At 47.7% G+C, this 25,248-nt stretch overlaps 2 protein-coding genes across 3 annotated transcripts; one reads left to right on the forward strand and one right to left on the reverse strand.

The window, feature by feature from the left end:
• Positions 1-371: 371 nt before the first annotated feature.
• On the reverse strand, positions 372-11,343 carry LOC309336766 (zinc finger protein 213-like). The gene is made up of 6 exons (XM_081853063.1): positions 10,941-11,343; positions 9,160-9,762; positions 7,442-7,571; positions 6,354-6,439; positions 3,326-3,452; positions 372-2,647 (listed from the first exon to the last, which is right to left on the reverse strand). Exons 2-6 carry the CDS (start codon positions 9,574-9,576, stop codon positions 1,608-1,610), a joined length of 1,800 nt encoding a protein of 599 aa, XP_081709189.1. The 5' UTR covers positions 9,577-9,762; positions 10,941-11,343; the 3' UTR covers positions 372-1,607.
• Positions 11,344-11,563: 220 nt separating this feature from the next.
• Positions 11,564-22,392, forward strand: LOC309336747 (uncharacterized protein). Of its 2 annotated transcripts, none has more exons than XM_081853006.1 (6): positions 11,564-11,677; positions 14,614-15,202; positions 15,439-15,553; positions 16,810-16,886; positions 17,782-17,908; positions 20,323-22,392. In XM_081853006.1, the coding sequence occupies exons 2-6, from the start codon at positions 14,780-14,782 to the stop codon at positions 21,432-21,434; spliced, it is 1,854 nt and encodes a 617-aa protein (XP_081709132.1). In that variant the 5' UTR covers positions 11,564-11,677; positions 14,614-14,779; the 3' UTR covers positions 21,435-22,392. The 2 variants fall into 2 exon arrangements, with proteins under 2 accessions (XP_081709132.1, XP_081709133.1); XM_081853007.1 differs by having other exon boundaries at positions 11,564-11,666; positions 14,610-15,202.
• Positions 22,393-25,248: the final 2,856 nt, after the last annotated feature.

The raw sequence follows: 25,248 nt of genomic DNA on the forward strand, positions 1-25,248 counted from the left end.
AAGATCATGCCACCGGGCCGCCGTTTGGCTTCTATGTCCTGGCTGAAGTCTCTCGCTTGTGAGCCCCGACCGGAACCTATGGGAGCCAAGGTTAGGCAATTGTGGGGTGCTCCAATGACTCTCTCTTTCTTTTTCCTCTTCTTTCGCGACCCATCATAGCAGAGTAAGATTGTCTTCCATGGACATGGTCTCATCAGTCAGCCCATAAGTGACTGTGGAGGCCAATTCTGGTTCCTGTTGTAAACAAAAAATCTGCCCTTTTCCCTTATGGGGTATTCAAGAGGCCATATAGAGTCCTTACGTAGGTTCCCTATTGGTAGGAGAAAAGAGCAGAGGCCAATCAGAGAATATTGAGAAACAATGCAACTAGTAAGCCTGATCTTTATTGATCTGTTGTAATAGGGTGCCCCCTCACACGCAGGAAAGGAGGATGACCCCAGAATCAAGGTGTGCCTGCCCTTATATATAAATTTTAAATTCCCTGCCCTGGAGCTGAAGACCGCCCCTCCCGTACATCATACATACATCACAGAAGGGGTGTAACCTAAGATCCCCCCCCCCACATACCTACATCACAGAAAATACAGTCTACAGCGGAAATCTGAATGTGTTTTTCCTGTCTGCCAGGTTATCTGATTGCCTTTCCTGATAGTCTGTCACCCATTAAAATGCTGATTACTCAATTCCCGAGACAATGGGAAGGCTCCCTGACCCCCTCCCTCCTTGCAGAGTTTGGGAATCAAAAATGTTTTCAGGTTGGTGTTCCTGTGCTGATCTATGTACGTGCTTTTATGTACCACAGGGGTGTGGGACTTGTTTGTCTCTTCCCAACAGCAAGGGCTGGCGGACCAGCTGGCTGGGCTCCCTTGCCCGCTTGCTTGCTTCCTGCAAGGCCACCTTAGTTCCTGCCACCCAGCACCCCCTGGCCAGCCCCAGAGGGACCATTCGCCTAGGGAGCTTGTAGCCAGGGCTGCTGCCACAAACAGCTGCGCAAGCCTTTGGGAGGCAGAGGTGCAAGAGGGCATCAGAGGAGGGAGCGAAGGAAAGAGGGACGGAGGCCAGTGTTGCCTGTGGCCCCCCTGAGCATCCTTCACGGCACCCCAGGGTGCCAGGGCACACTGGTTGAAAACCACTGCAGAATAGACTTTGTTTATGTCTTCAGGCTGTCAACTGTACAAAACAAATTTTACTACACTGTGGGCTTTATAAACAAGCTAGGAACCAATTCATCAAACCTATCTTGGTGAATTCGTCTGGTAAGTCTTTTATCTCAAATATCTCCTTGGAAGATAAATGATATAACGGTGGCTGTGGCAAAATTCCTCTCGCGGGTAATAAGAATTAGAAATTGACATGCTCTGGATAGATAGATAGATAGATAAATAAATAATTTATACCCCGCCCATCTGGCTGGGCTTCCCCAGCCACTCTGGGCGGCTTCCAAAAAAATATTAAAATACAGTAATGCACCAAAAGCTTCCCTAAACAGGGTTGCCCAGAAATGTTTTTCCTGTATCTCGGCTATATTTTGTTTTCAAAATTGATTTTGAGGGTCTTTGGACTGTAATAAAGTAAGTTTAGTGCTCCCACTACAGCTTTTATCACATTCACTTAGAGGGTTTATCCACAGTATGGGTTCCCAGATGCACAGTCAGGCCATCACTCCCACTAAAGCTTTCTCCACACCCTGTACATTGATATGGTTTCTCCTTGGTGTGGGTTCTTTTGTGTAAAGTAAGGTGGTAATTGCGACTAAAGCTCTTTCCACACTCCAAACATTTAAAGGGTTTTTCCCCTGTGTGGGTTCTTTGATGTGCAGCGAGGCCTCCACTCTGGCAAAAGCTCTTTCCACACTCCATGCACTTGTGAGGTTTCACTCCTGTGTGGGTTCTCTGATGCACAGTAAGGTCACAGTTCCTATGGAAGCTCTTGCCACACTCCATGCATTTAAACGGTTTTGCCCACGTGTGGGTTCTTTGATGTGCAGCAAGGCCTCCACTCTGGCTAAAGCTTTTTCCGCACTCCATACATTTGTAAGGTTTCACTCCTGTGTGGGTCCTCTGGTGCTCAGTAAGGTCACCACTCTCATGGAATCTTTTCCCACACTCAATGCATATAAACGATTTATCCCATGTGTGTGTTCTTTGATGTGCAGTAAGGCTTTTACCATGTTTGAAACTCTTTTCACACACCATACATTTAAACGGTTTCTGCCCTGTGTGGGTTCTCTGATGTAAAGTAAGATGGTCACGTCGACTGAAGCTCTTTCCACACTTCATGCATGTAAATGGTTTCTGCCCTGTGTGGGTTCTTTGGTGCACATTTAGATCCCCACCACGACTGAAGCTCTTTCCACATTCTAAACATTTATGTGCTTTCTCCTCTGTGTGGATGCTGTAACATATACTAGATTGTGACTGATACTTATATGGTTCACCACGCACTGGACATGTCTTCCTGTTGTTTCCTTTGAGATCTTGCGAATTCAGGGGTACATGGACATCAATGTCCTGAGTCGTGGTGGACTTCTCTTCCCCATTCATTGACTTTTGGGGTGCTTCTTGATTAGCAAACATCTCTTTCCATGCTTCATTCTCTGATGTCGCCATGGATGTCTCACTAATATTCTTATTGTTCTGCCTATTACCTGTTTTGGGAGAGGGAGAAAAAGAAAATGTGTTTCAATTGCAAGGCAGAAGCAGATTTTCGTTATGGATCGAGCCCAGTTCTCTGCTTCTCCAATTCTATCGTTTTCAAGCGTCTCCGCTTCCTTCTCCCCAAGCCCTGCTGAATCTGAGGTTAGCTACTGAATATGCTACAATCTCAGGACGACACCAAAATTCCTGCTCCACCTCCCACTGGCTGTTGTTGGGATAAATTATAAAGAGACGTTCCTACACTGGAGGTATCCCTCTCAGAAACCTAACAGAAGACTTGATATGGTTAGTCAGCTGTCAAAGAAACTATTAGAGGCAAGAAGGCTCCCTTCAAAAAATTGAAGCCTTGCTCAAATGAAGAGAACGAAAAGGAACTCAAATTCCGGTCACAAAGAGGGCAAGCAGACACCAAAGGATGCTACAGAAGACTTTCTACGACAGCCTTTCTCCACCTGTGGGTCCCCAGATGTTGTTGAACTACAACTCCCATCACCCTTAGCTAGCAAGGCCAGAGCTCAGGGATGATGGGAGTTGTAGTCCGACAACATCTGGAGACCCACAGGTTGAGAACCGCTGTTCTATGAGCTTCTGGTCCAGGATAGCCTGGCAACTGTCGACCATCTCTGCACTGCACAGTTTATCTTAACAAGGGGAAGAGGGGTCCTTACCCAGAGAGACCAAGTTCCCATAATTCTCCATCGTGACCTCCCACTGCAGGGCTCTTTGGCCAGGATCCAACAGAGCCCACTCCTCCTCCGTGAAAAACACAGCCACCTCCTCGAAGGTCAGTGGGCCCTGGGGAGAAAAAAAAGGGTTAGAAAATATTTGCTCCTCGCGACTGACGTAGAGAGAGCTGTGATTCTGGCATTGTATGCCTCGATGACCCGTTGGGTCGCTGGGGTTTATGTGGGCAGAACTCCAGTGAAGCAATAAGAGCACATCGTAGAAACATAGCCCCATAGAATTGTAGACTTGAATGGGACCCCCCCAACGGTCCTCTAGTCCAGGAATCTCAGTTTAAGCTTCCATGACCGAGGAGCAACCTCCAATACGGAGGTTTAAAAGTATTCACCAAATGTTGCCTCCGCACACGTAGTAATATATGTTCCATGTTTCACATATAGGTAAAGGTAAAGGACCCCCGGATGGTTAAGTCCAATCAAAGGTGACTATGGGGTTGTGGCGCTCATCTCGCTTTCAGGCCAAGGGAGCCGGCATTTGTCCACAGACAGTTTTCCAGGTCATGTGACCAGCATGACTAAACCGCTACTGGCACAGGGAGGACCGTGACGAGTGCCAGAGTGCATGGAAACGTCATTTACCTTCCTGCCGCAGCAGTATCTATTTATCTACTTGCACTGGTATGCTTTCGAACTGCTAGGTTGGCAGGAGCTGGGACAGAGAAACGAGAGGTCACCCCATTGCGGGGATTCGAACAGCTGACCTTCTGATCAGCAAGCCCGAGAGGCTCAGTGGTTTAGACCACAGTGCCACCCTGATGCCTTCATTCACGTATAAAATGAGATGGTATCTCTAAGCTTCTAAACAGTTTTTAAAGCCCAACAGCTTGCTCTTAAGTCTCTCTCTGTGACTCTTACTACTACTAATAATAAATTTTATTTATACCCTGCCCTCCCCGGCCAAAGCCAGGCTCAGGGCAGCTAACACCAATAAAATTACAATAAAAACATAATAGAAAAAAACAAAATAAAGCCATTTAAAATACAGGTTAAAATGCAATTTAAAATGCAGCCTCATTTTAAAAGTAGCCAATAGATCAAGACCATAAGGGGAGGGAAACATAATGGTCAGACTGAGTCCAAACCAAAGGCCAGGCGGAACAGCTCTGTCTTGCAGGCCCTGCGGAAAGATATCAAGTCCTGCAGGGCCCTAGTCTCTTGGGACAGAGCGTTCCACCAAGTCGGGGCCAGTACTGAAAAGGCCCTGGCCCTAGGTGAGACCAATCTAACCACCTTGTGACTTGGAACCTCCAAAGTGTTGTCATTTGTGGACCTTAAGGTCCTCCACGGGGCATACCAGGAGAGGCGGTCCCGGTCCCGTAGGTACGTGGGCCCTAGGCCGCAAATCTCTCTCACAGCAAGCTCTTCTTGGTCTCCTCTCTTTCCTAAAACATTCCTGTTCAGTGGTTTGTTTGCATTTTCACAAACACACAGCACTTCTCTCTGAACACAGAACTGAGAAAAATGTGGGATGACTGTGGGAGACTCACAGGTGCAAGGACATGCTAAGCCACCCTGCTACACGGTAAGTTCTATAACCAGGGTGTCTCTGGACCTCAAATTAAGACTCAAGCAAATAATAATATTTAGAACTTACTGGACTCCAGTCTGCTCGTTTATGAAAGGACTATCTAAGACATCTAGTTGCTGGAGATGTGACAGGGTTAAGCTTACCTAAAACATATGTTTGTACAATGTCCTAAGGGACGCAGGTGGTGCTGTGGTGTAAACCACAGAGCCTAGGGCTTGCCAATCAGAAGGTCAGCAGTTCGAATCCCCGCAATGGGGTGAGCTCCTGTTGCTCAGTCCCAACTCCTGCCCACCTAGCAGTTCAAAAGCACGTCATGTGCAAGTAGATAAATAGGTACCACTCCGACTGGAAAGTAAACAGAGTTTTCCGTGCGCTGCTCTGGTTCGCCAGAAGCAGCTTAGTCACGCTGACCACATGACCTGGAAAAACTGTCTGCAGACAAACGTCGGCTCCCTTGGCCAGTAAAGCGAGATGAGGGCCCAATCCCAGAGTTGTTCGCAACTGGACTTAACTGTCAGGGGTGCCTTTACCTTTACAATGTCCTACATTGAAAAACTTTTGGCAAAAGGTAATAGAGATAATCAGCATGAGTGTAGAGGAAAATGTCATTTTGAATGATATACCCAACACATGGAATCTAACAAAGGGGCAATATGAACGGACTCTCCTCGCTCTCACTGCTGGTGTTGATGAACTGGAAAAATAAAAATGCAGCTCCCTTTAACGATTGGATTGAAGATTCATTTTTATAAATACCATATTAGGTTAACGTCTGGTTAACTACACTAACAATTCCCCACCCCACCCCTTTTTGTAATGTAAACTTCTTTTCCGTGTCTTATGTACTTTTGTGCTTCTTTATTTTTTCAATAAATAATGTAGAACACACAAAAAATTGCCCTGCTGTAAGACTTTAGGAAATCAGCCCTGAGTGCTCACTGAAAGGACAGATCGTGAAGCTGAGGCTCCAAGACTTTGGCCCCCTCATGAGAAGAGAAGACTCCCTGGAAAAGACCCTGATGTTGGGAAAGATGGAGGGCACAAGGAGAAGGGGACGACAGAGGACGAGATGGTTGGACAGTGTTCTCGAAGCTACCAGCCTGACTTTGACCAAACTGCGGGAGGCAGTGGAAGACAGGAGTGCCTTGCGTGCTCTGGTCCATGGGGTCACGAAGAGTTGGACACGACTAAAAGACTAAACAACAACAAAGAGTTGGGACTCCCTGCAGCTGCAATCTTGGGGGGGAAAGGGAATCTTTTACATTCTGCTTGGTCAGAATAAACCATTTCCTTAACACAGGTCCCTTTCCATCTGTTGTGATTCTACGAAGGAAGCAGATATCCTTGGAAAGGGATCAAGGAGCAGATCCTTTCAAGCCCTGGCCAGCACCACTTCCCAGATCCCATGTTTTTTCCATCTCCTACCTGACCAGGCAACTGAACGAACACCATTTCTTCTTTGTCACACAGTAAGGAAAGGCTGGGATGATCTGGCAGAGGAGTTTGGCTGCCTATGAGCAAAAGGAAAAAAGGAAGCAGGTAGGATTTTTTTCCTGCCTCCTGTCACCTGCCCCGGTTCGCAACCCGAACTGCCTGGATATACTTTGCAGGTATGCAGCTTGGGAATCAGGGTGGATTTGATTTAAATCAAATTAATTTAAATCACGATTTAAATCACTGGTCAGTAAGACTTGATTTAAATCTTTTTTAAAAAAAAACCAACAACACTCATTCTTGCTGGTATAATCTTAATATTTACAACCAGATGAAACCTCACAATAATTTTGGCTTCTCGCAGTGAGGGAACCACCAGGAGGCCCTCGGCGCTGGACCTCAGCGTCCGGGCAGAATAATGGGGGTGGAGACACTCCTTCAAGTCTACTGGGCCGAGGCCGTTTAGGGCTTTAAAGGTCAGCACCAACACTTTGAATGGTCCTCGGAAACGTACTGGGAGCCAGTGTAGGTCTTTCAAGACTGGTGCTATATGGTCTCGGCGCCTGCTCCTAGTCACCAGTCTGGCTGCCGCATTCTGGATTAGTTGTAGTTTCCGGGTCACCTTCAAAGGTAGCCCCACAGAGAGCGCGTTGCAGTAGTCCAAGCGAGAGATAACCAGAGCATGTACCACTCAGGCGAGACAGTCCGCAGGCAGGTAGGGTCTCAGCCTGTGTACCAGATGGAGCTGATAAACAGCTACCCTGGACACAGAATTAACCTGCGCCTCCATGGACAGCTGTGAGTCCAAAATGACTCCCAGGCTGTGCAGCTGGTCCTTCAGGGGCACAGTTACCCCATTCAGGACCAGGGAGTCCTCCACACCAGCCTGCCACTCGTCCCCCCAAAACAGTACTTCTGTCTTGTCAGGATTCATCCTCAACCGCCACCCATCCTACACCCTTCATCTGGAGCAGAATTCCCCGGTTAGTCATGGAGGCAAGATGGTTTGGGCATATAAAACCACCCCCCACCCCCGAGACCGTGATCAAACCAAAAACCCACTCCCAATTCCTCCTTACTCAGTGAAGGGGAAGAATCCGTTCCACTGCCCTCCGGAATGGCTCTCCAGAACAGCTGCCTCCTCCTGGTGACCGGCGGGACCTTCTCTGTGTCGTAAAATGGAAGGCCCCCATTTTTCAGCCTCTGGATCTGAAATAAAAATGGAGATCCCCACGCCGGGAAAGGGATTAGGAAGAGGCACCCTGATTTCATCACGGGCATGGGGCACACCAAACACTTGCACATTCTATCCTCCCCTTGGGGAGTTGAGCTCTTACAACGAATTCATACCAAAATAGCTGGGAAAGAGATTTCAGATGGGGAAACTCCACTGGACTGTCGAAATGGGATTTGGCATAAAAAGTGTAATGCTTTGATTCCGGTGTGGAAATTTGCTCCTTTTTTTTATTTGGCATGTGTTACTGAACTTTATTTTCTTTTATTGTAACAGATTAATGGGGCCGGGGCGGGGGAGGAATTCCAGGAAGTTGGACTAGATTGGGCATCCCCAAACTCGGCCCTCCAGATGTTTTGGGACTACAATTCCCATCATCCCTGACCACTGGTCCTGTTAGCTAGGGATGATGGGAGTTGTAGGCCAAAAACATCTGGAGGGCTGAGTTTGCCTATGCCTGATGACTCTTTGGCAGGGTGGATTTGATTTAAATAAAATGGATTTAAATCACTAGTCTGTATGACTTGATTTAAATTTTTTTTTTTGTTTTACAGAAAGACTCTTTCTTGCTGGTATAATCTTAATATTTACAACCAGATGAAGGTTTCGTTTTTGGAATAATAAATTTTCAGAGTAGTTTTTACAGTTACATTAAAAATTACTGATTTGGTTATACTATTAGAAATACATGGACAGATGGTTATGAAATTATTGTGAGGTTTAATAAGTTAACTGTTTATATTTGGACAACTTTTCTGCTGCACTTAATAACAATTTAAACCATTTATTTAACTAAACTATTTAACTAAAACAATAACATTATGGCATGTTTGTTAACTGATGTGGTTAAACATTAAAAAAAAAACTTAAAACAAATGAAAAACTTAAAACAAATCATTATTTCCTTTGGACTATAATGTAACTGAAATAGAAAACTATCTTTAGAAGGATTTTTCCTCCAAAAGGATTTCAATTTGAAAATTCGATTTAAATGAAAAAATCCGATTTTTTTATCATTGATTTTTATCCACCCTGCTATTTGGCTCCTTCCCAACTCCAATAATAATAATAATAATAACAACAACAACAAAAACTTATTTATTTTCCCGCCCTCCCCAGCTGAAGCCAGGCTCAGAGCGGCTAACAGTAAAAGTAACACAGCTTACATAAAATCACAATCAATTAATTGAAATACATTCTAAAATCAATTCATTCTAAAATCAATTCAGAGTCAAATTAATGGCAACCATTGGGCTAGAGTTCTATGAGGCTTATAGAAGGAGGGGGGTCAGGCTGCGCCCTGACCAAAGGCCTGGCGGAACAGCTCTGTCTTGCAGGCCCTGCGGAAAGATGTCAAGTCCTGCAGGGCCCTAGTCTCTTGTGATAGAGCGTTCCACCAGATCGGAGCCACGGCCGAAAAAGCCCTGGCTCTGGTTGAGGCCAGCCTAATCTCCCTGTGGCCCAGGAGCTCCAAGATGTTTTTGTTTGAATACCGTAAGGTCCTCCGTGGGACATACCAGGAGAGGCAGTCCCATAGGTACGATTTAAAGAAAGTGCTCTCACCTGCTCCCTTTCTTCCTGCCTCTTCTCTTCCACCTGGCTCAGGAGGAAGCCTTCTGCCAGGGCCACCGCCTGGGAGCTGGTCTCCGCTCCGCACTCCCTGACCCAGTTCTCCATCTCCGGGGGGAGGATAGTCAGGAACTGCTCCAGGACCACCAGGTCCAGCATCTGGGCCTTCGAGTGCTTTTCCGGCTTCAGCCACTGGCGGTAGAGGTGGTGGAGGCGGCTGCAGACCTCGCGGGGTCCCTCGGCCTCCTGGTAACAAAACGCCCGGAAGTGTTGGCGCTGGACGTCTGAGCTGGCATTGCCCTCGCCCAGGATCTGCTGCATGTTCCTTTCCCAAACCTCCCCAGTGCTCCCAGTCTGGGGGACGTGGGGATCCTTTCCTCCCCAGGGAGCCGCTGAGTCTGGCTTTTCCATCTCCCAAAGTCCCCAGAAGGAATCCAAGGATTGCCTTGCTTTTGTTCCCAAGCCAAAGGCTGCTGGAATTTGATTGGCGTTGGAGGAGAGGGCGGTCGATGTCCGGCAAAGTTTGCAAGCCCCCCTCTTGCACACGCCTAAGGGAAAGATGCTTTGCTAGGAGCGAATGGTGACCCCGGCTGGGACCTGTAAAAGATGGCAGAGACTTATAAGCAGCCGAGAGACATGGGGGAACAGTGGAGGCAGTGTGGTGTAGTGGTTAGAGTGTTGGGCTTGGATATGGGAGACGACGAAGAAGAAGAATTTACTATTTATACCCCACCCATCTGGCTGGATTTCCCCAGCCACTCTGGGCAGCTCCCAACAGAATACTAAAAACACGACAGAACATCAATCCTTAAAAACTTCCCTAAACAGGGCTGCCTTCAGATGCCTTCTAAAAATCAGATAGTTGTTTATTTTCTTGACATCTGGCGGGTGGGCATTCCACAGGGCGGGCACCACTACCGAGAAGGCCCTCTGCCTAGTTCCCTACAACCTCACTTTTCCAGCAAGGGAACTACCAGAAGGCCCTTGGAGCTAGACCTCAGTGTCTGGACTGGAATACTGGGTATACTGGGCCAGGATTAAGAAGCCAAGAAGAGTCTGATGATCAGGCCAGTGGCCAACAGGATTCCTGTGGGGAAGAGCCCTCTCCTCTCCTGTAATTTCCAGGAACTGATACTCCGAATTATTGCTGACTTCCACTTGCTCACTTCAAAGGCTTTGCATGTCAACAAGGAAGTTCTAGGTGCTGCAACAGAACCTTTCAATGTCTCTTCAAAAATTATTACTCTTACGTAATCCGCCAGGACAACCCTGATTTCTTTGTCTTTCAGGGCCGGTGACCTTTGAGGAGGTGGCTGTGCAGCCCAGTGGCGTAGCGTGGGTTGTCAGCACCCGGGGCAAGGCAAGTAATTTGCGCCCCCTAACCCGTGGATTTGCACCCCCTAACCCGTGGATTTGCGCCCCCTAACCCGTGGATTTGCGCCCCCTAACCCGTGGATTTGTGCCCCCTAACCCTAACCCCCAGATGTTGCGCCCGGTGCGGCCGGCCCTCCCTGCACCCCCCACGCTACGCCACTGGTGCAGCCAAGAAGCCCACTTAGGTTTTCTCTCCCCAACCTCAGTTGCATTTGTGCCGCCCCCCCCCCCGTGCCCTCCTTTGGAGGAAGAGACAGCAGGGGCTGTTGGAGAGACAGAGGTAAGTCCCAAAAGTGATTCTTCCCTCTCTCTCTTCTGGCACAGTTAAGCCCAACGCAGACCATTAAAACTTGGACCATTAACCCCCCCCCCAAACCAGCGGAGATTATATTTCTACTCACAAGAGTTTCAGGAGCTGCAGCTGAACAAGGCAGTAAAAAATAAGAGCGAAGAAGGAAAAAGGACTTAGAAAGGAACTTGGCAGGAGAATTATCTCCCTTAGGAGAGTTTTCATTCGCTGGTTCTGCTTCCTCGCCTCCTTCTTCCTACAAGGCAGAAGAGGGAGGGAGCCTGCTAAGCCCCGCCCACTTGGGAAACTTGCCCTCAGGGCTCGGGTTAACCCTTCCGTGCCCGCAAGCTGAGTCAGCAGCTGCCTACTGCAATAGCGCCCTGACTATTTTTTGGGTTCATTTATTTTTTGCAGGGGGGGGGGAGGAGATCCCAGGCTCGTTTGATGCTCTGCGCGCCCCCTCCCTTCCTCCGGTGCCACCCTCCCCTCCTCCTTGCACGCCTCTCCAGGAACCCAGCCTCCATCGCTTTAACCCTTTCCTCGCCGAGGACCCCCCCACACAGAGGGCCTCCCTCCCCATCGCCCCCCCCCCGCCCACCCCCGGGATCCCTTTGCAAAAGCCGCGCCTGCAAGAGGACTTTGCAGCTGGGGGCGCATAGGGGCGCCGCTGCTCTCTGGCGCGGGGCTCTCCTTCTGTTCCTTCCCTTGCGACTTTGGGGGGGCGGGGTTAAAGACCCCCACCCCCTTGAAGGGATCTCCCTCTGCAGATCACTTCCTGCTCGCACCCCCTCCACTCCCAGGCATCGTTTGGGAAAGTGAGGAGGGTTTGCGCTCCTGGGTGAGTGTGGGGTGGAGGTCTGGGGGGGGGGTCTGGATGGGAGAGGGGAGGGGTGCATCCCACGAATCTTGCATGCAGAAGTCCGCCCCCCCTCTTTCTCTGCCTGCTGTCACCCCCCCACGCCAAGCCCCATGCAAAACGCATCTGGGGCTTTTTCGATCAAAGAGTTGAGGAGAGAACCCTTCTTTTGGAGCACAAAGACGGTTTTCACATATTACATTACAATACAGATGTACCAAAGCCAACACCATTTCCTCCCCATACATTTACATTTCTATTTCCTCAATCCATTCATATTATTCTTTTCTCCTTCCTCCCACTTCCCTCCGCTCCCACTCGATTTCCTCCACATTATACAATTTACAATAACGTTTGCATTCTACAACCTTCTCAAATCATCTATGTATTCTTATTATCTTTCCTTACTCATTTTTCTTCCATCCAGTACTTCACATTTTAATCTAGGCATATTAGCGTATCTTTTTTTTTTTGAGCAAGATTTTGCCATATATTCATCAAAACATTTCCACTCCTTTTTAAATTTTTGATTCGACTGATTTCTTATTATAGCAGTTAATTTTGCCAAAATTAAATATTCATTTAGTTTACAAATCCATTCCTCCTTTGTGGGTATAGTTTGTGACTTCCACGTATCAGCAATCACTATTCTAACAGCTGTACTTTCATATAGAAAAATTCTCCCCCCCCCCCCCGTGGTATCTCATCATCTATCAATCCAAGGAGATATATCTCTGATTTCTTTGTTATTGATATTTTCAACATCTTTAGTTCTTTGTGTACTACTATCCAAAATTTATTAATTTCCTCACACCTCCACCACATATGTATGTTGAGCCGCTTGGTCCTTGCAGTGCAATTAGGATCACAGACTTGCAGCGTTGGAAGGGACCTTGCGGGTCATCCAGTCTAACCCTCTGCAGTGCTGGCGTCATAAGGAAGGGGGGCCCTGGCTGAAGTGGGGGAGATTGCCTGCTTGGCATGCAGAAGGTTCCCAGGTCCAATCCCTGGTGACCTTTCTAGGTAGGGCTGGGGGAGGGAGCCCCGAGTCTGAAACCCAGGAGAGCAGCTGGTGTGGGCAATTCTGAGTTCAATGCACTCCGGTGCTCTGGGCTCAGTACATCAGGGAGCTATAGCTCCCTGTGTGCCGTCCCAGGATATATGGGTTGCTGTCTATGGGCCTGTGCCCTGGCAGAGAGAGCAGACTGGTGGAACCAGGTCCAGGGAAACAACGCCCTCCTTGGACTTTGCAGAACTTTTGAGTTACGCAGGGCTTGCCAGTGTGGTGTAATGGTTAAGAGCGGTAGACTCGTAATCTGGTGAACCGGGTTCGCTTCCCCGCTCCTCCACATGCAACTGCTGGGTGACCTTGCACTAGTCACACTTCTTTGAAGTCTCTCAGTCTCACTCACCCCACAGAGTGTTTGTTGTGGGGGAGGAAGGGAAAGGAGATTGTTAGCCGCTTTAAGGCTCCTTCGGGTAGTGATAAAGCGGGATATCAAATCCAAACTCTTCTTCCTCTTCTTCTTCAGGCTGGACGTCTTAAAGAAATAGTCTTTCCTCTTCTGCATCTCACATCTGTCTTTGGATAGACGCCTCTTCGAGTTCTCTCCATGGTTCTCTGCAGTTTGCTTCCTGCAGCAACGTGGGCCTTGCTGCTGAAATAAATTAATGACTGATAGATTATATGCATGCATTGGACACTTCAGCTTTCAAGTCTAATGAAGTGTGTGTGTTTTTCTTTTCGTCATGATCTGAGTTTTTGCAAAGGACTCCCCCGATTGTTTTATTCTTCCCTGTTCTTTGTCTTAAATTGACGTATCCTTTGACTTGCTCTGTTTTGTTATTTTCTAATTGTATATACTGTTCTCTTCTTCAGCCATTACTTTAGCCATAGCGGCCTTCACTCCAACCTTTCCTGATTCCCCATTTAGTTCTTTCAGGTTTGCTGCTCAAATCCTGCCTAAGATCTTCCCTTTGGTTGGACTCTGTGAGAAGAGAATGCTGGATTAAATTAGACCCCTTTGGTCTGATCCGGCTCAGGAATCCTCTTGTGTTCATTTCTTGCCGTTCTTGTCAAATTTTGGCTATTAACAGCTACATCAGACAATAACGACGAAGGGAATATTTCTGACTGAGGAGGACACAGGCAGAGGGCCTTCTTGGTGGTGGCGCCTGCCCTGTGGAACGCCCTCCCGTCAGATGTCAAGGAAATAAACAACTACAGTCGTACCTCGGGTTGCAGATGCTTCAGGTTACATACGCTTCAGGTTACAGACTCCGCTAACCCAGAAATAGTACCTCGGTTTAAGAACTTTGCTTCAAGATGAGAACAGAAATCGTGTGGCAGTGGCAGCAGCAGCGGGAGGCCCCATTAGCTAACGTGGTACCTCAGGTTAAGAACAGTTTCCGGTTAAGAATAGACCTCCAGAACAAATTAAGTTCTTAACCCGAGGTACCACTGTATCTGACTTTTAGAAGACATCTGAAGGCAGCCCTGTTTAGGGAAGTTATTAATGTTTGATTTTTATTCCATTTTTAATATTCTGTTGGGAGCCACCCAGAGTGGCTGGGAAAACCCAGCCAGATGGGTGCAGTATAAATAAATTATGATTATGATTACAGTGGTACCTCTGGTAAAGAACTTAATTCGTTCCGGAGGTCTGTTCTTAACCTGAAACTGTTCTTAATCTGAAGCACCACTTTAGCTAATGGGGCCTCCTGCTGCTGCTGTGCTGCCAGGGCACGATTTCTATTTTCATCCTGAAGCAAAGTTCTTAACCCGAAGTACTATTTCTGAAGCGTCTGTAACCCGAGGCACCACTGTATTATGATTCCATGGCTCTTTCTGAACTCTCGGTGTTTTCCTTGTTTTTCCCCCCTTTCCTTGTTTTTCCCCCTTTCCTTGTTTTTCCCCCCTTTCAGGTAGCAGCTCAAGCCTTTCGCCTGTGAAGTATTTCCCAGAGAAAGCAGTTTGGAATAGACCGCCCTGTAAAGCCAGCCACTAAATCCCTTGCATCCTCCTTGCCTTGGGAAGGAAAAGAACCTTTCGTGCATGAAGGTATTTGAGGGCCCTTTCTGAGCACAGAAATAAAATGGAGGTGCCAGGAATCTCCCCGGGCAACGAGGCAGCAGGAAAGGACCCGCGGGCCACCCAGGCTGGAAGCAGCAGGGCATTATGGGAGAAAACAGGGCAGAAGACCCTAGGTGGAAAAAATGCCCACCTGGATGCTCAAGGCCTGCACTTCAAGGAGTTTTGCTACCGGGAAGCCGAGGGTCCCAGAGAGGTCTGCAGCCGCCTCCATCACTTTTACCATCTGTGGCTGAAGCCAGAAAGGCACACAAAGGCCCAAATGTTGGACCTGGTGGTCCTGGAGCAGTTCCTGGCTGTCCTCCCCCCGGAGATGGAGAGCTGGGTCAGGGAGTGCAGAGCCGAGACCAGTTCCCAGGCGGTGGCCCTGGTGGAAGGTCTCATCCTGAGCCAGGTGGAGGGGAAGAAGCAGGGAGAGGAGAAGCAGGTGAGAGGGTTAAATCTTGGTAGTTGCAAATGGCAGGTGATCGAAGGGTCTGGTATAGGGGGAGGCGTTCCGGGAGAGATTGGGGTCCCCACGCTTTATAGGTCCCAAGCCGGCACTTGGAATTGGGCTCAGAGACGGACAGACAACCACAAAGACTTAGAAATCTCCAGGGATTCAAGGAGTCTTAGAAGCAAAGCTCCTCACCTGCATCTTCTCTGCCTGGGGTTCCATTTCAGGTGGAGAGGACTTCAGCCATAGCAGCCATGTCAGATTTCTCTGGGGTAGAAGAAACCCCATCGGACACTGGACTGAGGTCAGTGTTAGGGGGGACCCAGCAGAAGGTTGATGGAGGTAAGAATCAAGGGGACATATTTCAAGTTGGCCAGAGGGGTGGGATTGGGGAGGGAGTTAGGTGAGGTGGCTGCACGTCTGGGGGCTTGGCTAGATGACCTTTGCAGTCCCTTCCATCCCTACAATTCTATTATTCTCTCTGTATTTTGTGTTTTTGTCCTGTTTTTTTAATGCTGCAAACCACCCCCCTCCGATATCTACGGATGAAGGGTGTTATACAAATTTGATAAACAGTAATTTTGAAAAATGCTCTTTTGGTGGATGGTGGTTATATAAATCTCATAAATTGAAAATGAATAAAAGGTTGGTTTTTTAAAAAAATACATGTAGCATTTCATTTCATGGATCGAAATCAGTCTTTCCCCCCCGCTCTTATTTTTGGGGGACTTTGGGTTCACATATTTTATTTTAAAAGTTAATAAACCGCTTCCCAGCCTGAGGCCATCAGAGCCATGTAGAAGGTGAAATTAAATACACAAAAACTATTGAGAACAATTAAAGCTGTTCTTACAGGCTTACAGTTAATGTCCATAAATGACCAGGAGGGTCACTCCTCAGGGAAACCCTTCTTAAAGCACAACAAAATAGTCTTCAGGATGCAGAACCTCGACACCATGGACTTGTATTGGGTGCTAATCCTACTCAGAGTAGACCCATTGAAGTTCATGGACCCGCCTAAGGGCACATTCACATCCTAACATTTAAAGTGCTATGATGCCACTTTGCACAGTCATGGCTTCCCTCAAAGAATTATGGGAACTGTAGTGCAGTACGGTGCTGAGATTGGTTCAGAGACTCCCCCGTCCCGTCACGGAGCTACAATTCCCAGAGTGGTTTACCATTCCATCCGTCTACACAGGGTACTTTGGGAATTGTAGTGCCGTGAGGGCGTCCTAACAACTCACAGCACCCTTCAGCTACAGTTCCCAGAACCCTTTGCGGGAAGCTGTTTAAAGCAGTGTAATGCTGCTCTCAACATATATTGTGAATGTGGCTCAACTCGGATGTGTTCATTTCCTTCCTCTTAAGTAGGATCAGCATTTTGGATCCAGCCCCATGATGCTGGGGGCCTGATTTTGGCTAGCTACTGATTCCAGAGGCCTGGAGGCGCAAGGCCCGAAATCTAAAGCAGCCATCTTGAACTAGGCCCAAAGCAAACGTGGAGACAGATTTTACTTCAGCCCACAAACTGAAGTGCCAAATTTATGTATTTTCTAGGACAAGCACCACATCCTCACATCCTTTCTTTTACCCAGGTGTTGGGATGGCAAAAGGACTTCATTCTCTTCCTGCCCAATTGAAAATGGAAGTGGCACACTCTCCACCGGATCAGGTCATCATTGCAGAGATTTGTTTGTTTAATTCCATTTACAGGCGACTGCCCCACTTATGCTGAGGTTGCGTTCCCTGGTACTGCACATAGACATGAGCACATTATATGCCAGGAGGCTAAGTTGGGTCGGAATCGAGTACACTCTCCCAGAGTTAACGCTGAATGCATTACTTCTGGACAATGTGCCACCATAGCCGCTGGAGGGCCATGAAAATTTGTGTCCTGGGCTTTTTAGACTCGTCTACCCATCGCGGGTGGCGCTGTGGGTTAAACCACAGAGCCTAGGACTTGCCGATCAGAAGGTTGGCGGTTCGAATCCCCGTGACGGGGTGAACTCCTATTGCTCGGTCCCAGCTCCTGCCAACCTAGCAGTTCGAAAGCACGTCAAAGTGCAAGTAGATAAATAGGTACCACTCCAGCAAAGGTAAATGGCATTTCCGTGTGCTGCTCTGGTTCGCCAGAAGTGGCTTAGTCATGACCCAGGAGCTGTATGCCGGCTCCCTCGGCCAATAAAGTGAGATGAGCGCCACAACCCCAGAGTCTGCCACGACTGGACCTAAAGGTCAGGGGTCCCTTTACCTTTACCCATCTGAAACCAAAAGGGCACATTGGTTGCTAGATGTGAAATAGTTTGGCATTGTTTTCAGCTCTCCTACCCCACTGTTTGAGGCACCTAGTTGGCCACTGTGAGAACAGGATGCTGGGCTTTATGGGCCATTGGCCTGATCCAGCACGTTCTTCTTACGCTCTTGAAAACTGCCTGTTCAGAAGACTTTTGACTACCCCTGACCAACCTCCAGATCCTACAGGAGAACCTCTCTTCCACCTTTTACTGTCTTTCCCCCCTGAATTCTTGTGTTATCCAGTAGGACAACCTGTTTCCTTCGTCTTTCAGGGCCTGGTGACCTTTGAGGAGGTGGCTGTGTTTTTCACGGAGGAGGAGTGGGCTCTGCTGGATCCGGCCCAGAGAGCTCTGCACAGGGAAGTCATGGAGGAGAATTATGGGAATCTGAACTCTCTGTGTAAGGCTTGCTGCTCTTCCCTGGCAGACAGACACAGAAAGGAGGAATTTCAACGGCTCTTTTCCTGCTTCATTCATTGCACTGCTTGAGCAGATCAACAGCAGCATGCTTGATTTGTATTTTAAATTAAGATACTTACGCAGCTGACCAAAGTAGCCCATTACTTCCCAATTGGATTATTGCAATGCAATGAAGATGACTCAGAGACTTCACTGGGCCCCAAATGCAACAGCCAGATTACTGGCTGGGGTTACCCACAGATCTTAGGGGAGCAGGTGGTTCTGTGGTCTAAACCACTGAGCCTCTTGGGCTTGCTGATCAGAAGATCGGTTCAAATCCACGATGGAGTGAGCTCCCGTTGCTCTGTCCCAGCTCCTGCCAACCTAGCAGTTCGAAAGCACGCCAGCGCAAGTAAATAAATAGGTACCGCTCTGGCAGGAAGGTAAACAGCATTTCCGTGCGCTCTGGTTTCCATCACTGTGTCCTATTGCGCCAGAAGCGGATTAGTCATGCTGGCCACATGACCCGGAAAGCTGTCGGTGGAGAAACGCCGGCTCCCTCAGCCTAAAACCGAGAGGAGTGCTGCAACCCCATAGTCGCCTTTGACTGGACTTAACCGTGCAGGGTCCTTTACCCTACCTGCAGAGCTCATATAACCCCTGTTTCAAAACAGCTGTATTCGTGACCAGTTCTTTTCTGGGTCTAGTTGAAGGTCCTCGTGTTAGTGTTTATAAGCCCTAAACCAGGGCTGGCCAACTCCCAAGAGACTGTGATCTACTCACAGAGTTAAAAACTTGCAGTGATCTATCCCTTCTTTAGGGGTTCAGGTCATGCTTGTTGAACTTTTTTTACGAAAGTGGGAAAGCACAGTTTTTTGGGGGGTACGGGACTAAAATGTTGAGCTTTTTTAGGGGAGCCAAAGTTGTTGAGCTTCTTTGGGGGGAGCCACTGATCTACTGGTGATCTACCACGGGCATCCAGTGATCTACCGGTAGATCATGATCTACCTGTTGGACATGCCTGCCCTAAACAATTCAGGTTGCAAATACAGGAGAGACCACGTCCTTCCCTAAAGACCCTCTTGGGTGCTGAGACCACCAGAGGGGACCCTCTTGGTAGTTCCTCCACACTCGAAGGTGGTGTGGCCCCCTAAGCTGTGGGATTCTTGCGCACAAAGGTGGGAGCTTCATTATACAGCTCTCAGAGAAGGCCTCTTTGCCTTGGATTTTGACACTAGAGGTGTGTGTTTTTAAAAGGTAAAGGGGACCCCTGACCATTAGGTCCAGTTGTGGCCGACTCTGGGGTTGCGGCACACACCTCGCTTTATTGGCCGAGGGAGCCAGCGTACAGCTTCCGGGTCATGTGGCCAGCATGACAAAGCCGCTTCTGGAGAACCAGAGCAGCGCACGGAAACGCCGTTTACTTTCCCGCCAGAGCAGTACCTATTTATCTACTAGCACTTTGACATGCTTTCGAACTGCTAGGTTGGCAGGAGCAGGGACCGAGCAACGGGAGCTCACCCCGTCGCGGGGATTTGAACCGCCGACCTTCTGATCAGCAAGTCCTAGGCTCTGTGGTTTAACCCACAGCGCCACCCGCGTCCCTTGTGTTTTTAGGACCCACCTAATTTCTGTGAGTTGTTTTAAAACAATTTTTTTTAACAGTGAGGCATCATTGCATGCTCCTCTCTCAATCTGGAAGAACTGCAAGGTGTCTTGCAGTAAACAAAAAGAACCACGCAGAGTCAGAAGATCCACAGTAAGAGGAAAAACTTTACTGAGGCAAAAAAACCCTTTGTTACAACAGTGGACAAGCAAGGGGGGGGGCAGCTCGCTGAGCGCAGGAATTTATCTCTCCTGGCTCAGTCAAAACAATATTTGTATCAGAAATTAACCTGCTGGAAGCTTCCAGAATCTTCCAGCACTTTCTAGCACTTTCCAGTTTCTGCCCTGAAAGAAATTAGTCATGACAGTTTTGGCCCTTTACTTGCAGTTTTTCATTATTACTTACTATTGATTGCCTCGTCTGAAGTATCTTGAGCAGGGATCAGCAAACTTTTTCAGCAGGGGGCTGGTCCACTGTCCCTCAGACCTTGTGGGTGGCCGGACTATATTTTGGAAAAAATAACAAATTCCTGTGCCCCACAAACAACCCAGAGATGCATTTTTAAAGAAAAGGATGCATTCTACTCATGTAAAAACATGCTGATTCTCGGACTGTCTGCGGGCCGGATTTAGAAGGCGGTTGGGCCAGATCCGGACCCCGGGCTTTAGTTTGCCTACCCATGATTTTGAGGCACAAAACGCAAAATCTGAAACACCTTACAAAAAGACAGCTGTAATGTAAATTGCCCAATAGCTACTTGACAATCTGAATCTCTGATTACCTCTGATTATCTTTCTTTATTCCTGCAGATGGCGGGCAGGAAAGGGAAGGGAAAAGGAAAGCTGGATCAGGACAGCCAGGGAAGATGAATTCTGTCTGTTCCCAAGAAATCCCACTCCCACAAGTATATCACAAAAGAGAAAAAGGAAAGACTCTGTGTTCAAAGCCGTCTATCTTTAGCACAGATCAGGTGATCCTTGAAGGGGAGACGCTCTTGATATGTTCGGAGTGTGGGAAGAGCTTCAATCGGAGCACAAACCTGACTCGGCACCAACGGATCCACACGGGAGAGAAGCCGTTTAAATGCTCTGAGTGCGGGAAGAGCTTCAGCCAGAAGATGAACCTTACGCGACATCAGAGAGTGCACACAAGGGATAAACCCCATGAGTGCTTGGCATGTGGGAAGAGCTTCAGTCAGAGCACAACCCTGAAAATACATCAGAGAATCCACACAGGGGAGAAACCGTACACATGCTCCGAATGCGGGAATAGCTTCCGTCAGAAGATAAATCTCACCAGGCATCAAAGAGCACACACAAAAGAGAAACCCTACAAATGCCCCGAGTGTGGAAAGAGCTTCAGCCACAGCTCAAGCCTCAATGACCATCAGAGAATCCACACGGGGGAGAAACCCTACAAATGCTCCGAGTGCGGGAAGAGCTTCAGCCAGACCACCAGCTTTGCTTACCACCAGAGACTTCACTCTAGAGGGAAACCATACCAATGCCCCGAGTGCGGGAAAAACTTCAGCCATTGCTCAAACCTTAACGAACATCGAAGAATCCACACAGGGGAGAAACCGTACGAGTGTTCTGAGTGCAAGAAGACCTTCAGCCAGAAGATAAACCTTGCGAGGCATCGGAGGGTACATACAGGGGAGAAACCGTATCGGTGCTCAGAGTGCGGGAAGAAGTTCAGTGATGGCTCGAGCCTTAGTGCCCACCAGAGAATCCACACCGGAGAGAAGCCGTACAAATGTGCCGAGTGCGGGAAGGGCTTCAGCCAACTCACCAACTTCACTTACCATCAGAGAATCCACACAGGGGAGAAACCCTACGAATGCCCAGAGTGCGGGAAGAGTTTCAGCCAGAAGATAAACCTTATTAGACATCAGAGAGTGCACAAAGGGAGGGCATCCTGAGAAGGAGAGAGACATCTTTGGGATGCGGAAGGCACATGAGAAAGATATGAGGGTGACCTTCCTCTCCGGTGATTCACACGGAGGCAACGTCTTACAAGCAGAGTGGAGCTTCTCTGGTTTTAAGAGAGAATCCATAAAGGGGAGAAACCTAAGCTTGGTGAAAAAGTAGAAAACCTGAATAACTTTTGTTTTGTTAGGCTTTCCCCCCCCGGTCCATTTTATCAAATAAATCTGTCCTCCTAGTAAATATTCTAGCCAAGCCACCAGAGGGATAGATGAATACTTACAAGTAGCCTTTAATCAGAAGGAGAGGGAGAAATGTATCTTTCAGCCATCAGCTGTTTTCTAGCTATGATATCGGATTGTTATCTACAATGCCATGAATACTTTAATGCATGGGTAGGCAAAGTAAGGCCCGAGGGCTGGATCTGGCCCATTCGCCTTCTATATCTGGCCCGCGGACGGTCCAGGAATCAGCGGGTTTTTACATGAGTAGAATGTATGCTTTTATTTAAAATGCATCTCTGGGTTATTTGTGGGACATAGGATTCGTTCATATGTTTTTTCCTTCAAAATATAGTCCGCCCCCCCCCCCACAAGGTCTGAGGGACAGTGGACCGGCCCGCTGCTGAAAAAGTTTGCTGACCTCTGCTTTAATGTGACGTTGTCACAGCATGACAGTGGTTCCTGTTTGGCTGAAACCAGGAGCTTGGCTGCCAGGGTTTTGAGAGAACAATGAGTATTGTGACAGGTCAATATAAAGAGGTTAGCAACAGCAGCAACAGCAACAACAACAACAACTTTATTATTTGTATCCCGCCCGTTGGACTGGGTTGCCCCAGAACAGGATGGAATGTTATGAATTGCAGGGGATTGGAACAGATGACCATTCGGATCCCTTCCAACTCCACAGAAGAACTATGATTCTATGAATTTATTAACTGTGGATGGAGAGAATTCATCAGTGAGACTGGTTGGATGGTCAGCTCAAGGCCAACAAAAGTGAAACATCTTCTTCACCAACCACGCCATGGTCAAGTTGCAGGAATCGCTTCCACATGGTTCTGATGGGGGCATGTAGCTTAGACATGTAGCTTTCTTCCTTTTTTTTATTTCGTACCATTTTTACACTGCTTTGTAAAAAGCCTAGGAGTTGTGTGTTGTTGTTGTTGTTTTAAAAAAAGAAGATAAAACATTAAAATTATCACTTAAGAAAAATTAACAACTATAATTCTAAGCTTTAAAATAGTAATAGACCAAAAACAGATTACAGTGGTGCCCCACAAGACGAATGCCTCGCAAGACGGAAAACCCGCTAGACGAAAGGATTTTCCGTTTTGGAGGCGCTTCGCAAAACGAATTTCCCTATGGGCTTGCTTCGCAAGACGAAAATGTCTTGCGAGTTCCTGTGGGTTTTTTTCCCTCCCCCCCCCTTTTTCTAAGCAGCTAAGCCGCTTATCAGCTGATCCGCTAAGCTGATAAGTCGCTAAAAGCCGCTAATAGCACTAATCCGCTAAGCTGTCAATGGACTTGCTTCGCAAGACGAAAAAACCGCTATACGAAGAGACTCACGGAACGGATTAATTTCGTCTTGCGAGGCACCACTGTAAAACCCGCATCAACTTTATAAACTTGCCTAAACAGAAACATTTTTAGCAGGCACCAAAAAGAGTAATAATAATAATAATAATAATAATAATAATAATAGTCTTATTTATACCCTGCCCATCTGGCTGGGTTCCCCTAGTCACTCTGGGCGGTGTACAGTGAAGTGTCCCGCCTGGTATCAATAGGCAGGGAGTTCCCAAGGGTAGCTGCTGCCACACTTGAAGAGATGGAGGTCTTACTAACGCAGGACGGAGTATTGTTAGAAATGGAGTGGGCAGCTTCTAGAAGGGTAGGCCTATTGGTGGCTAAGAGATTTAAGGCTGGCTTTTCCACATACACAGATTGAGTTGGTCTGAAGGACAGCACATGACCAATGGCAAAATGCATGGAAATCAATGGAGATGTCAGGCTGCGGAGGCCAAAGGCTACGGGGCTGGTGTCTGCAATGGTGCCTCTTTGTGGGCGTAACGTGGATCACGGCTCCAAAGTCTCACCTTTCATAGTCTCCTTTGGAAACGGCTCTGGAGAATTTCCAAGCTCCTGCTACCTAGGACATGGAAGATTAGACCTGAGGCCTGCCAGCGAAGTCCAATTCACCCAATATTTTGGGGGGTGCCCTGGCTTAAGATGTCTTGCCTCGAGCAAGGGGGCTGGATTTAGATAGCTTACGAAGCCCCCACCCTTACACCCCAAACTCCACGATTATGTTCGCAACACATGTGCTCTGCCATAGAATTCTGACCTCTCCTCCTCATGTAAAGTAGAGCAGTATTTGTGGTGGCTGTATTTTGTCTTGGATATGTTACAAATATTTTGTTAGCAAAGTTGTGTTCACTTTGCTCGCTGTAATTTAACTTTGTCCCGTCCCCCAAGACATTGCTGAAGTACATCTCCCCTCCCCACCCCAGTCACAGCCAAGGGTCAGGGGTATTGGCAGTGCAGCAGCAGGGATCATACAGTTTGCCACGTAAGGGTTAATTCTCCTAATGTTAGTACATTAGCTAAGAGGGGTAGTGCTGCTGCTTAGAGACCAGATAGTATTGCATGATTTTCACTGAGGTAACACATTCTCTGATTGGTTGTGTAGTTATTAATTTTTTGTATGAGTCATATGCATTTATTAATTATAGATATCAAGAGTGACATTCATTTTCTGACCCTAGCTACAACTCTGCTGTATCTTATATCAAGTCAGAGACACTGGCTGTATAGTCTGAGGCAGTTTTCCCTTTCTGTGTTTAGTTGAATGTCTTCCTCCTACGTACGAGGCCTGACCTAAAAGAGACAAAACTTCCCTTGTTCCTTTCTGCTCAAATTATATGCTGTTTTTGTTCAGTTTGACTCAGTACAGTGTTAATCAGAATTCCTCTCTGGGCTCTGTCTTCATTTTTAAAGTGACTTTGGTAACAAAGGCTGAAGGGAGTTGGGCATGTCAATAACATCTTTATGGCCTCTGCCCAATGTGCTCAGTTATCCTTCACTGCAGGCTAGATCACCTTCATACATCTTTAAACAACAAAGAGTCCTGTGGCAATTCAAAGACTAACATGTTTATTACGGGTCGGCATCCGTCTGTCTTGGGAGACAATGAAGGAGTGTGCTTTTGGGAATGAAGTCGAGCTATTCAAAGGTCACAGGGAGAGACATGTTTGGACTACTGCAATGAGCTCTACCTTTGAAGGTGACTTGGAAACTACAACTAATCCAGAATGCGGCAGCTAGACTGGTGACTGGGAGCAGACACCGAGACCATATAACACTGGTCCTGAAAGACTTAGTTTGGCTCCCAGTAGGTTTCTGATCACAATTCAAAGTCTTGGTGCTGACCTTTAAAGCCCTAAACGGCCTCGGCCCAGGATACCTGAAGGAGCATCTCCACCCCCATCACTCAGCCCGGACACTGAGGTCCAGCGCTGAGGGCCTTCTGGCAGTTCCCTCACTGCAAGAAGCAAAGTTACATGGAACCAGGCAGAGGGCCTTCTCAGTAGTGGTGCCTGCCCTGTGGAACACCCTCCCATCAGATGTCAAGGAGATAAGCAACTATCTGACTTTCGGAAGACATCTGAAGGCAGTCCTGTTTAGGGAAGTTTTTAATGTTTGATGTTTTATCGTGTTTTTAATATTCTGTGGGGAGCCACTAAACCACTGAGCCTAGGGCTTGCTGATTGGAAGGTCGGCAGTTCGAATCCCCGCAATGGGGTGAGCT

This window comes from Podarcis erhardii, assembly GCF_964252035.2.
Source record: "Podarcis erhardii genome assembly, chromosome: 2".
In the NCBI taxonomy this organism is placed as follows: Eukaryota; Metazoa; Chordata; class Lepidosauria; order Squamata; family Lacertidae; genus Podarcis; species Podarcis erhardii.

Coding starts and splice junctions, on each gene's coding strand:
- LOC309336766 (XM_081853063.1), bottom strand. CDS start 9,576: ATGGAAAAGCCAGACTCAGCGGCTCCCTGGGGAGGAAAGGATCCCCAC. Junction 6,440..7,441: donor GGATTCTTCCCCTTCACTGA/GTAAGGAGGAAT, acceptor TTTTGCTCATAG/GCAGCCAAACTCCTCTGCCA. Junction 2,648..3,325: donor TGGGAACTTGGTCTCTCTGG/GTAAGGACCCCT, acceptor CTCCCAAAACAG/GTAATAGGCAGAACAATAAG.
- LOC309336747 (XM_081853006.1), top strand. CDS start 14,780: ATGGAGGTGCCAGGAATCTCCCCGGGCAACGAGGCAGCAGGAAAGGAC. Junction 15,554..16,809: donor CCAGCAGAAGGTTGATGGAG/GTAAGAATCAAG, acceptor TCTTTTACCCAG/GTGTTGGGATGGCAAAAGGA. Junction 17,909..20,322: donor TGGGAATCTGAACTCTCTGT/GTAAGGCTTGCT, acceptor TTATTCCTGCAG/ATGGCGGGCAGGAAAGGGAA.